The 16420-nt window shown below is 41.8% G+C and overlaps 1 protein-coding gene across 9 annotated transcripts in view; it reads left to right on the forward strand.

Annotated features, from left to right (window-relative positions):
- Positions 1 to 16420, forward strand: part of CACNA2D1 (calcium voltage-gated channel auxiliary subunit alpha2delta 1) — an 846695-nt gene that overhangs the window by 433642 nt on the left and 396633 nt on the right. For all 9 annotated transcript variants that reach the window (XM_068276177.1, XM_068276179.1, XM_068276181.1 and 6 more), the window contains exon 5: positions 271 to 321. In XM_068276177.1, the coding sequence (XP_068132278.1) occupies positions 271 to 321 (51 nt within the window). The remainder of the gene's footprint in view (positions 1 to 270; positions 322 to 16420) is intronic.

The raw sequence follows: 16420 nt of genomic DNA on the forward strand, positions 1-16420 counted from the left end.
CCAACTCCGACACAAAAAAAGTAAAAACTAAAATAAAATGACAATAAACATTTACCAGTGCACAAGCAGGACAAGAGGGTGCCAGCCCTGACAGATACTTGTCCTGCTCTTGTATCATTAGAAGTCTGTGAGTGTTTGTGTAAAGCCAGGCCTCTCCTTGTTATTTAAAGTGTATTTTTATCTTTTTATAGAAAACCATAAATAACAGTTGTTTGCATTAATGTAACTGTATTCCTGTACCAATCTCTCCATTTCTTTATTTTTTAACAGAATGGTGGTATTATATACTACAATGCTAAGGACTCGGATCCTACAATGGATGTAAGTATTACTTTTTTTGGTATAGCTTACGACATGCAAATGCTGCCATAAGCAGTAATGATGTCTGAATTCCGTTTTTACTTTGTAAAAATGAATACTTCATATTTTGTATTGTTCTTTTATATTGAGTAATGTGTCTTTTATTTGTGAATACACAACAATATTTAAAATACTTTCAGTAATATGCTTTAGTTTCATAAATGATGAGCTGGAGTCTGTTGGTGACCTAATTTATCATAAAGACTTCAAAAGAATTCCAGAGTTTACTAATGAGCATCTGGAGGCTATGGGTGTTTATCCATACATATTTTATTTGCATAGCATCTATTCAAATTGATATACTGTAGAGATGGTTAAAGTAACATGCCATTATTGTCAAAGCATAGTTGCATCCAAAAATTCTTTAGTTGTTAGTTTAGTTAGTTAGTTTAGTGATGATATCACTCACAGAGGCCTTTGTCTTTGTCTCTCTGATCAGTTTACGTAGTGTAAATTGAAGATTGTCACTGGGAAAAGTAGTAAAGGACAGCAATAAAATATCACTGATTTGATATCTTCACCACTTTGCAAGAATTTTTTTTTTATTTATTATTATTTTATATTATTATTTTTTAATGTCATCATCAAAATTAGCAGGAAAAATGTCTGCCCAGTTCCTTTCAGTCTCTTCAATCAGTCTGCCAGTTGTGGGATTTATTATGGGGGAATATATTTTATGTTTTCCACCCTTTTCACAATAATTGCCGAAACTTACTCTCTGTCTGAGGACTCGGGGACAAAGTGTAAGAGCTGCTATGAGCAGAGGAGAATAGAAGAACCAAAAGGCCAAATTTATTAAAACATGTTCAGGGAACTCTGGTAAAAATGGTGCATGTATTCAAATCAAGGATTCTGATTGGTCACTCTGAGCATCTGCTATATTTCTGCACCAAATTTGCTTCCAGTTTTCCTCACACTTGTGTTGATAAATCTGCCCCACAGATTCCTCTCTTTCTCATGTACCAGTTTCCAGTAGTAGGGATGGTCGCTGGATTCTGCTGAATTAAGATTTCCACAACTCCGGACAGAATTTGGTGATTCCGGTTCCGTTGAGACGGAACGGAATTGCTATAGCGCTATGGCGGAATTTCCGCTGAAAAATATGGAATTCCGCGGAATGCAATTTTTTTTTTTTTTTGCCACCAAACTGATTTCTGCCTAAAAATAAGAGTTTCTGCTCGACAGACTTGCAAATTCCACCCAAACTTTCCATCCTCCCTTCCTCCCTCCTCCTTCCTCCCTTCCTTCCTTCCTCCCTCCTCCCTTCCTCCCTCCTCCCTCCTCCTTCCTTCCTCCTTCTCCCTCCTTCCTCCTCCTCCCTCCCTCATTCCTCCTCCTCCTCCTGTCTTGTCTTGGTAGTAAGCTGTGCAGAGGCGCCAAAAGAATAAAAATATGCTAAAAAGTTTAAAACATTCGGGTGGCGGCGGTGGACCGGTCACTCCAAAAAGGACACGAAGTTTTGTCACTTGAGAAACAGACAATTTAATTTAATACTCCACAATTAATTCGCAACGCGTTTCACGGGCACAATCCCGCTTCATCAGGCAATAGACATACGGAGTATCACTATAAAAAATGACAGAGATGGAAGCATGTCAGCAACATGCAATGTACATCTAGTTGTACAGATAATAGTGGTACAGGATTATTCTGAGTGAGCACGTACATAATGTGATATGCATACAAAAATGACATGGGTAACATAGGTGATGAGGTGGAGAGGGGTAATGCAAGAAGGTTGGTAGGTTTGGTATGGGTAAATGATAGTGGCCAGGTAAATGGGGGTATATGTGTGTCTGGAAAGTGACAATCCCCAATTTTTCCGCATCACTTTCATTGAATCTATTCCGCACAACCGCTCCGACCCTTTTGACTCCTTGAAAAAACGAGAAATGTATTGGATCCAAATTCTTAGAACCCTTACTCCAGAAGGCCTAAATGAAGTTCTGGAAAAAATGTATTAACCCAATTTCCATCAGTATACAGTTTTTCTCTTCTTATTTGTCCTCTCGGTTTTATCATATATTATCGATTGGTTTTAGCCTCTATATTTGAGGTATATTCTTTTATGATACTTTTTTTGATATCTCTATATATGTCTTATTTCTCTTTTAAACTTAAAATATTTTATGTTTGTAATTTTATGTGGCAATTAATTTAAGGCGCAAAAACACATGTATACACATACTTAGTCTATCTTTTTAACGGGACCTATACGCATATAGGATGTATCTACAGTTATGTTGTATAAGGTGTATGCACACATGTTTTTACAATTTTACTGTTTCTATTTGTCATCACTCACTGTAACCCTTGGATTTCTGTCCCCTTGTTTCCCCCCCCCCCCCCCCGTCACCTGCCCCCCTCCCCGTCCTATATATACAGGCACACACACCCAAATAATTATCAAGTGTGTACATAGGTCTCTATAGACACACACATTGTACCTAGTTATTCAAATCTCAACCACTGGGTGGCATTAACCCACCATCACACGAATTAGTTACCTAACTCTACATTTCCACGTAGCCTTTTGCTTATACTTTTTTAACTACCTCAATTTGTATTTTCTCTCTTTTTTCCCCCCCATTCTCTCATATCCCCCTTCATTTTCCAACTAATACGCCGTTTATAATCTCTCTTTCACACGCTCTATCCTTTCATGGGCATTTTTGCCCACTTCCAACATGTCGTACTCATACTTCTGCACATGCGCATACAGCGCTAGAGATCCCCACCACCCGCCCAGTTTTGTCCTGATGCACGCAGGAGCGCCTGAGCCAGGGTTGGCTAGACGCTCCCTGTACACTGTTCCACCCACCCAGGTGCGCAGCTGCAACGCGGCCTCTGAGTCGCGCGCAGCGATGTCCATCAGCCCATCTCCGCCTCCCACATAATCTGATTGGCCAATCGTCGCCCCCCAGATTGACCCCGGAAATGCACGCTACGGCTATTAAACAGGTCCCACGCTGGCACACAGCTACAGAGGTGCCAAGCGTAGTTTGGACAACCAGCCGGTGAGTTTTAATGATTTTTATATGTACTCTCCACTCACTCCTCTATATATGATCTTAACCATAGTACCTTCCTACACCTACCAGTCCATACATTCTACCTTTTCTCTCCTCCCCCACTCTTTCTATACTTGTTCATTGTTTTTTTCCCTCCTCCCCCCGTATTGGATTATCTGGCCTCTATAGACCCATTTCTGCATTATATTATTACACACAGTGCCCACAACAATTATCTTACAGCCTTCAATTTGCACAAACGAAGTTTCGTTCCCCCTTTTACCGCATTACACTCTATTTACACTTTCCAGACACACATATACCCCCATTTACCTGGCCACTATCATTTACCCATACCAAACCTACCAACCTTCTTGCATTACCCCTCTCCACCTCATCACCTATGTTACCCATGTCATTTTTGTATGCATATCACATTATGTACGTGCTCACTCAGAATAATCCTGTACCACTATTATCTGTACAACTAGATGTACATTGCATGTTGCTGACATGCTTCCATCTCTGTCATTTTTTATAGTGATACTCCGTATGTCTATTGCCTGATGAAGCGGGATTGTGCCCGTGAAACGCGTTGCGAATTAATTGTGGAGTATTAAATTAAATTGTCTGTTTCTCAAGTGACAAAACTTCGTGTCCTTTTTGGAGTGACCGGTCCACCGCCGCCACCCGAATGTTTTAAACTTTTTAGCATATTTTTATTCTTTTGGCGCCTCTGCACAGCTTACTACTCAGAGTTTCCACCCTGGTGGAAGGGTGTTACACCCTCTTTTCCTTCTACAGAGAGCGACATCTTAATCCTGAGTGGGGACAGGTCTAATCTCCCCACCTGCCTATACAGTGGTTACCTGCGTGGTAACCCATGTTTGTGAGTATATTACTTACTTGTTAATTACATTTCTGGTTCCAATACATACTACACTATATCGGGCTCTCGGTTTCTCCCTGTTCATCTCTCTTTACAAGCGTGCTTGGCCACCTCGCTCGACGACGTGGCACCCCGAAACCTGATAGCAGCCCACCATCCAACACCGTATGGATCCCTTCGAAGACCACAATACACACAGGGCTAAACTCCTGGCACAATTTAAGAAATCACCAGTTGCAGCACCAGAACCTGCTACCAATATTCCAGCAACCAACAACCCCCCACAAGTGGACTTAAAGCCGACCTTCCTAAAACTGGAATCAGCTTTGAAAGATGAGTTTTTCAATTTAGCTGACATTGCAATGCAAGAAACCTATATTAATGAAAAAATATCTCCAGATGGGATAAGAATTAAAATCACATCAGCTTTTCCCAAAGACACTGTGTTTACTACAGAATTTTACTGCTATTTAGAAAGCTGTACACAGGGCATCATGGAGAGAATAATTAGAAAGAGAAAATCCCTAGTCGCAGAAATACAACCTATCATCCTAGACTGCAAAGATTATTTAGCCCTACATAACACCAATCCTCAGTATCATCCCCTTTTCTCTAATCTAACCACCAGAGTCAAAAGGTTCGAACAGGACACTACGGAAACAAAAATAAAAAAGTTAAATAGAGACCGTTTAGCCTACGCAGAACACAGGGAAAGGGAACGTAAGCCTCGTTATACCCCACCAGCACCACCAGCACCAGGCACAGTCCCACCCTTTCCCCCACCACCCCTCATGAGCATCAACCTTCCCAGACCCACAGCTTACATCTACCCACCCTTCCCACCCCCTCCCATCATCACAACTAACACCATAAGCACTCCACCACCCATCATCACACACAACACCTTTCCTAAAAACACCACCACTTTCCCCAAATTAGCACCACCACCACCAAATAGCTTTACATATAAGAAACCCAGCACTCTAAAAAACACTTCCAAAACACCACGCCAGACCTTGTCGAAATCCAGGCCGGCTCACGCTAATCCCTCCAATCCCACACCTAAGAATACTCAGACTAAGAACCCACATGCTGCGGCCGACCAGGGCAAGATTAGAATTGAACCCATTCCAATGTCATTCAATTTTACTAACTCCTGCCCCCCAAAAAGCCTTACCACTATAAACATTCCGGACTCCAACATACCTCTGAGGAATGACAGTCCCTCCTCCAACCTACCCCCCGCCAACGACACATGTGATAATCACCTCAGAATTTCCCAGATCAGCACTTACACCTCAGGCCCCAACTCCCCCACCACCTCAGACCCAGCTACGCCACCACTCAATTCCACTTCCCCTATACCACAACAATCCACCATCTGCAAGCTCTTTATACCAAGAGTATCCCAACACTCAGAAAATAAGGTACAACAAAACCAAGCCCTATCATCCTCTTTTTTAGAACTACCAGCCTCTCTATCACAAACCATGCTAGCCACCCAACTGCCCAGCCCCATATCAACCCGCTCCCTCCTACAGCCCACATCCAAGAAAACGAAACGCTCACTGTCCGACTTAGAAAACGAGGAGGCAGAGGGAAAAGAAAAAAGAAACAAACGATAATGCATCAACCCCCGACTGCTTACCCTGCCCCCACCCCAGAGACCAAAAGAAGCATTTTCAACTTGTCCAGCCATATCCTCACAAAGCACGAGACCGGCCTGCTTGAAAAAGGCCTATCGTTTTGCCCCACCAACCAATCCAATTTATTCGAATTATTCAGTGATCTCAATACCTACATCCGTAAACTTACCCTCAAAAGACACTTTGCCATCAAGAACCTTAATACTACACCACCACCTTCTGATTCCACTGAGCTCATCATTACTAACAATGATTCACTCCCCATAGTATCCATATCCTCAGCCGAAGTTGAGACAGAAAAATACATAAACACCAAACTCAAAGGCCGCTCACGCTTCTATCCCACTGCCTCCAAAGGAAATTATATCAACACCTTTTATGCCCTAGTTTTAAATGACCTACAAAACCTCAACACTCCAGACACCACCTCCACCTCTAACCTGTCCCTTTCTGAAAAATCAGCCCTCAGAACCCTACGTAACAACCATAGTATCGTCATAAAACCAGCTGATAAAGGAGGAGGGATTGTCATCCTAGATAAAGCAGACTACCTCAAAGAATCTTATCGACTACTAAATGACCCCAGACACTATAAGTTACTGCAATCAGACCCCACCCAGGATATTAATAAGACTCTAAAAAATTTTATCAATGACGCCCTATTCAACAACATCATCACAAAAAATGAGAGGAATTTCATCATTAACCACCATCCCAAAACTCCCTTTTTTTACTATCTACCAAAAATTCACAAAAACCTCCATCAACCACCTGGCAGACCCATCATCTCCGGCATTGATTCCATCACCAGCAACTTATCGAGATTCATTGACACACACCAACAGCCCCATGTCCAGGCTCTACCTTCGTTTCTCAAGGATTCCCACTGTCTGGCAAGAGGACTTTATCTGGCTTACTTGCGATGTAACATCCCTATATACAAACATACCACACTCCTTTGGACTCACTGCTCTAAAATACTACCTTGAATCTAATATCCTCATGCCACAAACACAACAATCATTCATAATCCAATGTACAGAGTTCATCCTCAACAACAATATTTTCACATTTCAAGACAACGTGTACCAACAGGTCAGCGGAGTATCAATGGGGAGCTCGTTCTCCCCTTCATATGCTAATTTAACCATGGGTTTTCTGGAACACATCAAATTGTATCATAACAACCCCTTTTCCAACAATATTATCTTCTATAAGAGATACATAGATGATCTAATTTTCATATGGAAGGGCCCCGTAGAACTCATCCCCTCCTTCCTTAAATACCTCAACGTCAACCCCGCAGGACTGCAATTCACCTCCCATCATGATCAAGTTTCAATAGAATTTTTAGATCTCATCCTCTACACTGACTTACAATACATTAAAACCAAAACCTTCTTTAAGCCGGTTGATGCCAACAACTATATTCACTACGACAGCTTCCACCACCGCCCCTGGACTAAAAATATCCCATACAGCCAATACAAAAGAATTTTCCGTAATTGCACGGATGTGCAACAATACAACTTCCAATCAAAAGTCCTCACAACCAAGTTCACTGATCGGAAATACCCTAAGAAACTGCTAAGAGACGCACAATACAAGGCAAAAACCCATTTCCCACCCATATCCCCCTCCAACACACAGACAAACGACACACCCCGGTTCATTACCAAATACTGTTTTCAACATCGATCCATCCGCGACATTCTAAACAACAGATGGGAGATCCTCCTTCAAGACCCTCACTTACGTTCCATCATCCCAAATAAACCCGCCATTACCTACAGACGGGCCCCCAACCTCCGGGGCCTTCTAGCCCCGAGCAAATTACGCCAACCACCCCCAGTCACCATACGTCCTCCTTCCACCCAGACACTGGGTAGTGCACCCTGCAATCATAAAAAGTGTCTAGCCTGTCAATTCGTCAACAACACCACATCTTTCTTTTCTACCATCACCAGTACAGAATATCAAATAAAAGATACCATCACCTGCGATTCCAAATATATCATTTACATCATTTCATGCCCCTGTCGGCTGCAGTATGTGGGCAGGACTACCCAACCAGCCCGGAGTAGAGTGGGGCAGCATAAAAGGAACATTTTGAATAAGTACCCCTTACACAGTGTATCACGCCATTTTTCCACTCACCACAACAACAATCCCCAATTTTTCCGCATCACTTTCATTGAATCTATTCCGCACAACCGCTCCGACCCTTTTGACTCCTTGAAAAAACGAGAAATGTATTGGATCCAAATTCTTAGAACCCTTACTCCAGAAGGCCTAAATGAAGTTCTGGAAAAAATTTATTAACCCAATTTCCATCAGTATACAGTTTTTCTCTTCTTATTTGTCCTCTCGGTTTTATCATATATTATCGATTGGTTTTAGCCTCTATATTTGAGGTATATTCTTTTATGATACTTTTTTTGATATCTCTATATATGTCTTATTTCTCTTTTAAACTTAAAATATTTTATGTTTGTAATTTTATGTGGCAATTAATTTAAGGCGCAAAAACACATGTATACACATACTTAGTCTATCTTTTTAACGGGACCTATACGCATATAGGATGTATCTACAGTTATGTTGTATAAGGTGTATGCACACATGTTTTTACAATTTTACTGTTTCTATTTGTCATCACTCACTGTAACCCTTGGATTTCTGTCCCCTTGTTCCCCCCCCCCCCCCGTCACCTGCCCCCCTCCCCTTCCTATATATACAGGCACACACACCCAAATAATTATCAAGTGTGTACATAGGTCTCTATAGACACACACATTGTACCTAGTTATTCAAATCTCAACCACTGGGTGGCATTAACCCACCATCACACGAATTAGTTACCTAACTCTACATTTCCACGTAGCCTTTTGCTTATACTTTTTTAACTACCTCAATTTGTATTTTCTCTCTTTTTTCCCCCCCATTCTCTCATATCCCCCTTCATTTTCCAACTAATACGCCGTTTATAATCTCTCTTTCACACGCTCTATCCTTTCATGGGCATTTTTGCCCACTTCCAACATGTCGTACTCATACTTCTGCACATGCGCATACAGCGCTAGAGATCCCCACCACCCGCCCAGTTTTGTCCTGATGCACGCAGGAGCGCCTGAGCCAGGGTTGGCTAGACGCTCCCTGTACACTGTTCCACCCACCCAGGTGCGCAGCTGCAACGCGGCCTCTGAGTCGCGCGCAGCGATGTCCATCAGCCCATCTCCGCCTCCCACATAATCTGATTGGCCAATCGTCGCCCCCCAGATTGACCCCGGAAATGCACGCTACGGCTATTAAACAGGTCCCACGCTGGCACACAGCTACAGAGGTGCCAAGCGTAGTTTGGACAACCAGCCGGTGAGTTTTAATGATTTTTATATGTACTCTCCACTCACTCCTCTATATATGATCTTAACCATAGTACCTTCCTACACCTACCAGTCCATACATTCTACCTTTTCTCTCCTCCCCCACTCTTTCTATACTTGTTCATTGTTTTTTTCCCTCCTCCCCCCGTATTGGATTATCTGGCCTCTATAGACCCATTTCTGCATTATATTATTACACACAGTGCCCACAACAATTATCTTACAGCCTTCAATTTGCACAAACGAAGTTTCGTTCCCCCTTTTACCGCATTACACTCTATTTACACTTTCCAGACACACATATACCCCCATTTACCTGGCCACTATCATTTACCCATACCAAACCTACCAACCTTCTTGCATTACCCCTCTCCACCTCATCACCTATGTTACCCATGTCATTTTTGTATGCATATCACATTATGTACGTGCTCACTCAGAATAATCCTGTACCACTATTATCTGTACAACTAGATGTACATTGCATGTTGCTGACATGCTTCCATCTCTGTCATTTTTTATAGTGATACTCCGTATGTCTACTGCCTGATGAAGCGGGATTGTGCCCGTGAAACGCGTTGCGAATTAATTGTGGAGTATTAAATTAAATTGTCTGTTTCTCAAGTGACAAAACTTCGTGTCCTTTTTGGAGTGACCGGTCCACCGCCGCCACCCGAATGTTTTAAACTTTTTAGCATATTTTTATTCTTTTGGCGCCTCTGCACAGCTTACTACTCAGAGTTTCCACCCTGGTGGAAGGGTGTTACACCCTCTTTTCCTTCTACAGAGAGCGACATCTTAATCCTGAGTGGGGACAGGTCTAATCTCCCCACCTGCCTATACAGTGGTTACCTGCGTGGTAACCCATGTTTGTGAGTATATTACTTACTTGTTAATTACATTTCTGGTTCCAATACATACTACACTATATCGGGCTCTCGGTTTCTCCCTGTTCATCCTGTCTTGTCTTGTCTTCAAGGGAATTGTAGGGTGTCAAAAGCCAGCTCACATACATTGGCCAGGAATGGAACCCAGGTCTAGTGCTTGGAAGGCAGCTCTCCTCACCTCTATACTACACTACATGCTGAAGCCAGCCTAGCATGTACCATTGTGATATATCCAAGAGAAAAATGAGCTTGCTTAGGGATTTGTAGGATGTCAAAAGCCAGCTCACATACATTGGCCAGGAATCGAACCCAGGCCTACCGCTTGGAAGGCAGCTAACCTCACCATTATACCACCAACACTACACACTACAATGTTACATGCTGAAGCCAGCCTAGCATGTACCATTGTGATATACCCAAGAGAAAAAGGAGCTTACTTAGGGAATTATAGCATGTCAAAAGCCAGCTCACATACATTGGGCAGGAATCAAATACAGGTCTACTGCTTGAAAAGCAGCTATCCTCACCATTATACCACCAACACTACATGCTGAAACTTCTTGGAGCAGACTTACTTCCTCCCTCCAAAAGACACACATACATCCCTGTAAAATCAACAGCAACTGCGTGCACAGTCTTTGTGGTACACAGTCTCTGTGGCACAATCGGATAGCACGTTCGGCTGTTAACCGAAAGGTTGATGGTTCAAGCCCACCCAGGCATGGCCTTGCCTTTTGTGTTCAACAGTTGTCCGAAAAGAATCCCAGATAGCCATGTAGATTCATCTCTCTCTCTCTCTCTCTCTCTCTCTCTCTCTCTCTCTCTCTCTCTCTCTCTCTCTCTAGTAAGGATGGTCACCGCTTTCCGCGGAATTGTATTTTCCGCAATTTTGGGCAGAAATTGGTCATTCCGTTCCGTTTGGTCGGAACGGAATTGCTTTTTCAATCCGGCGGAATTCCGAAATTGCCTGTGAAATTCTGCCGGTATCCGTTGATGGTTTTCAGCTGAAAATTCAGTTCAATGGCATCAACTCCGAGAGAGAGAGAGAGAGAGAGAGAGAGAGAGAGAGAGAGAGAGAGAGAGAGAGAGAGAGAGAGACTGAGCACTCATTTTTCTCTTGGGTATATCACAATGGTACATGCTAGGCTGGCTTCAGCATGTAGCATTGTAGTGTGCAGTGTTGGTGGTATAATGGTTAGGATAGCTACCTTCCAAGCGGTAGGCCTGGGTTCAATTCCTGGCCAATGTATGTGAGTTGGCTTTTGACATCCTACAAATCCCTAAGCTAGCTCATTTTTCTCTTGGATATATCATAATGGTACATGCTAGGCTGGCTTCAGCATGTAGTGTTGGTGGTGGTATAGCGGTGAGGAGAGCTGCCTTCCAAGCACTAGACCTGGGTTTGATTCCTGGCCAATGTATGTGAGCTGGCTTTTGATATCCTACAATTCCCTGGAAGACAAGACAGGAGGAGGGGGAGGGACAAAGGGAGGAGGAAGAAAAAGGACCAGGGGAACAGCCAACAGGTGCTATGGGCTACCATTTAGTATAAACAAGGTTTCATTTGCGATTACTTTAATTTTTCGGCCGGAATGCGGAATTCCACGGAATTTCGCAAAATTCCGGTGGCAATGTCATAGCGAAGGAATTTAGCGCTGGCGGAATCCCCAAATTGCGGCTGAACGGAATTTGCTCTTTTCGATCATCCCTATCCAGCAGTACTGTAAGCTTGCTTGGGCACGCTGAACAGAATCACATTGAGAAATACTGTATAAAGATTAAGTACAGTCTGCAAATGTGGTGCAAACTATTTCCTGAATGATGTAAAACTACATCGCAAATAAAGAAAATTTTACTGTTTGTGCTATTTTCTGATCAAAGTGCTGATAATTCTCCTGGTTGTTACATGCTACTGCAGAGTTAAGGTGTTGCAGTGGAAGCAGGAAATTTGGGCACTGGGTTACTATGGGAAATCTGGGCTGTTTTATTGGGTGCTCAAAATCTCTGTAGTAACCGATAGTAGTATGGGGGCCTATGACGGTGCTCAAACGTCCACAACGCCCAGTGTTTCATGGTTTTTGCAGCAGGTTCACAGTGGGGCAAGGGGTGGTGGTGGTGGTTAAGGTTGGCCATTGGTGGTGGGGCTTAAGGTTTGGTGTCATTGGGGGGTATTTTAAGGTTAGGCATCAGCGGGGGGGGGGGGAGTGGTTAAGGTTATGTATTGGCGAAGGGATGGTTAGGGTTAGGCATTGGTACCATACATTTTTTTTTCTTAACCTCCTTGCCGGTTTTCCCGACCTGAGCTCGGGGTAGAAAAAATAAGCTATTAGCGGTGATCCCGAGCTCAGGTCGGGGTAGGCATTGCAGAGCTTTACTTGTAGTTGTGGAGTCCCGCACGCGATCTCGCTGCGCAGCAGGACTCCAGCCTCTCTCCCCGGCAGTGTGGGGTCTTTCCCTGGCCGCCGGGATCCTACATGTCCCCGCTATTCTTCCGGGGACCCGGCAGCCAGTTGGAGCAGCGCAGCCGTGGTGGTGGCAGCAGAGCGGTGGTGGCAGCAGAGCGGTGGTGGCAGCGTGACGTCATCGGGGGCGGGGCTAATATTGAAAACGAACTTCTCTATATTAGAGAAATATAGAGAAGTTCGTTTATATGTATATTAGCGCCATCTTGTGGGCAAAGAGAAAACTGCAGCACAGGAGCCCAGGAAGGTACATTTTTTTTTTTTATTTTGCTGCAGATCTCCCTGCCAGAATGATTTTTTTCAGGTTTTAGGGTCTGAAAGAGTGGAAAAAAATTGCACCGCTTTTAGACCCTAAAATCTGGAAAGAAACAGACTGCCAAGGAGGTTAAGAGCTTTTAAATTCATCAAAAATTAATATATTGTTGGGAAAATTCTAACCAATACACCATACTCTATTCATTTTTTTTTCTCGAAATGCATCACAATTTTCCATTATAGTGAATAAATCAAATCATCAAAAAATTCTTGATCAAAAATATGTAGATTCTTCTGTGCAACTGATATTTTTTTTATTTAAAGGGAACCCCAAGGTGAGAGGGATATGGAGGCTGCCATATTTATTACCTTGTGAACAATTCCAGTTGCCTGGTAGCCCTGTTGATCTTCTGCCATAAGTAGTGTCTAAATCAAAACCTTGGAACAAGCATATGGCTAATCCAGTAAAACCTGAGTCAGCTGAGCCAGAGTACCTGGTTTTCTGCATGCTTGTTCACAGGTTCAGGAGGACTGCCAGAAAACTGGTATTGTTTAAAAGGAAATAAATATAGCAGCCTCCATATCCCTCTCACCTTGGCTTTTCTTTAAGAATTGTAAAGATCAAACATTTTGGTTGAACCATATATGGCTACCCTAATTCTATACACAACTATTAGAGGAGGGTTTGATAGGTACTGTGTAACGGAGGGCTATGTGTAAGCAAGTTTAGCTATTACTCTTACAAAATGGGGAACCATCACTAAGTGTCAGAAGCAAAGAAAAGTTTCGAAAACACATCAGTCTACTGAATGGTGAACTGTGCTACAATGTCCAGGGTCAGCTTCCTATGTGGTTATCAACCATCTAGTCAAGTCACAGTGGTCCCTGTCATTAAAGTCAATGTGAAAGATAAAACAGTTAAATCTTGTCAAAATATTGATTAATTTCCTTTTTACAGATTAAAATAAATTTTCTGCTTATCTTCATAATAAGACTGAACACCATTAAATTGTGTCTTGCTGCTTCAAAGCATGTTAGACAACACCTATTTTAAGGTGCCACATCATACACAAGACATGTTGTGAAATCCACTTTTGACTTGCTGTAGTTTGAAAGATCAGCATTACTTTTAAGTACTTTTATGTCAAGTTTCTGACACACGTTTTTCTGTAAATGAAATAGCGCTCACACCTATGAAATGTATCACCATGAGACACCGCAATCCATTCTCAGCCTCACACACATGAAGGGAGAAATTGATGTCTCTTCAAAGATATAAATCAGTAGGTTTAAAAAGTGGCAGGTTTATTTTTTTATTTAAGTATTGAAATCTACTTCAAGGCACAGTTTGAAATGATAATTTATTTATTTTCCTGACACGGTTAAACAAAGTTGGTTAAAATACATTCCCTAGGTAATAACAGCTTGATTTGAGATAGCATTATTAAGACATTTAGATATGTTTATTTTATCAAAGTTGAATGCAGATAGATGATTAAAGAGACACTTGAACTGTATGAGAGGTTTCAATCAGCAGTTATTGGAGTGGTAATCAATGGATATGTTGTCCATACACCGGGTACTAGACTGGGAAGTGGACAAGGTAGAGAGAATTGCACATGCACACATTGATAATGTGCATCTATCTCCAGGATGCTAGACCAGGTTAAACAAGCATTTATTTTAGTTATGTCATTGTTTTTTTAGGTAAGTTTTTTTTTTTAAAGAAATCTGTCAGAACAGAGCTGAGAAAATCCAAGTCATTGAGCAGTTTTGATTATTCTGGCTTTATTTATTCTGGGTTTACTGACTACTGTTTCAGTGGCCCACTAGAAACAAAAAGGTAGAGAGTGTTCTAACTCCTACCATATACTGTACTTTATGCAGGTCAGTGCCTTTGTAAAGGGAGCTGCCCTATTTATTCTTTTTAACAATGTCAGTTGCCTGGCAGTCCTGCTAATCCTATGCCTCTAATACCTTTAGCCATAGACCCTGCAGATCAGGTGTTTCTGACGAGATTAGCTGCCTACTATTGGCTTTCAGCTGTGTGATTCAGACACTACTGCAAGCAAAGAGATCAGTTGGATAACAGGCAACGGGTTATTGTTTAAAGTGAGCCAAGCACTATTTTTATCACCCAGGGTTTCTCAATAGCACATGAAAAATGCATGCCACCAATATGTCTCATTACTAAAATAAACTTCCATTTCACCAGTTTTTTTTTTTTTTTTCAAAGTAGTTTTATTAGCCTACTTCAGCAGGCCTGCCTGTCCGTCCCCGGCCGCAGAGTTTTCAAGAAGCTAATTGTTTCATTGAGGTCATTATCAAGAAGTAAACAATACTTTTTCATCAACAGAGGGGGGTGGGTAATTTGGACAGTTTCTTCAAAGAGATTATCTAGAGTGAATTTGTCAAGATAGCAGCTCTGACTTTTATAAAAAGGAGTGTAAGAAGGGGAGAGGGGAACATGGCAGGTTCTATGCCAGGAGAAATTCCAGTGAAAGAAAGGGTGCTTAGTTTCCTTTAAGAGCAAATAAATATGGCAGCCTCCATATCCCTCTGGCTTACGGTTCCCTTTAAAAAATGAGGGGTGACTGCCCTGCAGCTTTTATCTTAAAAAATGAGAACAAAATGTCAGTTACTATATTTCTTTGCAAAAGTTCCTGTTAACGGGAAATCAAATTCCTAGCTTCCAAAGTTATAACAATGTGGCAGCACTTTCTACTTCTTTTTAACTGTGATAAATACAGATCAATACACATTGGATACATTTTATCTTTTTTTTTTTTTACTTATTTAATTTTAATTTCCTTCATTTGTGATATTGTTAATAATATGTAAACATCAGTTTTAATCACTACATAACATAATAATGTGAATACAGTTTAGCAAAGACTCTAAAGATGTTTTATTTATGGATTATATATTTAAACCCTAATTCACACTCTGTTCACATTATGTAAGACAATTTGTAGATCAGTCAGTTTAATAAAAAAAAAGCTTCTTTTATACTACATATAAAGCTGCTGAAATAAATATTTTTTTATAACCTGAAATCCTTGTTACTTTGGCTAGGAGGATATTTATACATAACGCTGTTTGATCTAAGTTTTAAATGTTTGCATGAGAATTTCCTTTAATTGTATTTTTAGCCTTTTCTTTTAGCATGGGGTACAATTGGTAATTCCTTCAGGACATCTTTATTGCATCTAATGGATCTTACACAGTTTTGCCTTTGTTCATTAGGATAAGCACTGCAAGCTTTAGGGCCCGTTTCCACTATAGCGTTGCGGAATCGCAGGCGAATCACCGCAGGAAAATCGCATGCGGGTGCGATTCCGCATGCGTTTTTTGCCGCGATTTCGCATGCGATTTCGCATAGGTAAGGGTGATGCGATTTTAACCATGTCACTGCCTGTGTGAATTAACATGGGTACCTATGCGAAATCGCATGCGAAATCGCGGCAAAAAACGCATGGGGAAAACGCATGCGATTTCCCTATTAAATACATTGCGTGCGATTCGCC

The sequence above is a fragment of the Hyperolius riggenbachi genome, chromosome 3, assembly GCF_040937935.1.
Source record: "Hyperolius riggenbachi isolate aHypRig1 chromosome 3, aHypRig1.pri, whole genome shotgun sequence".
NCBI classification, from domain to species: Eukaryota; Metazoa; Chordata; class Amphibia; order Anura; family Hyperoliidae; genus Hyperolius; species Hyperolius riggenbachi.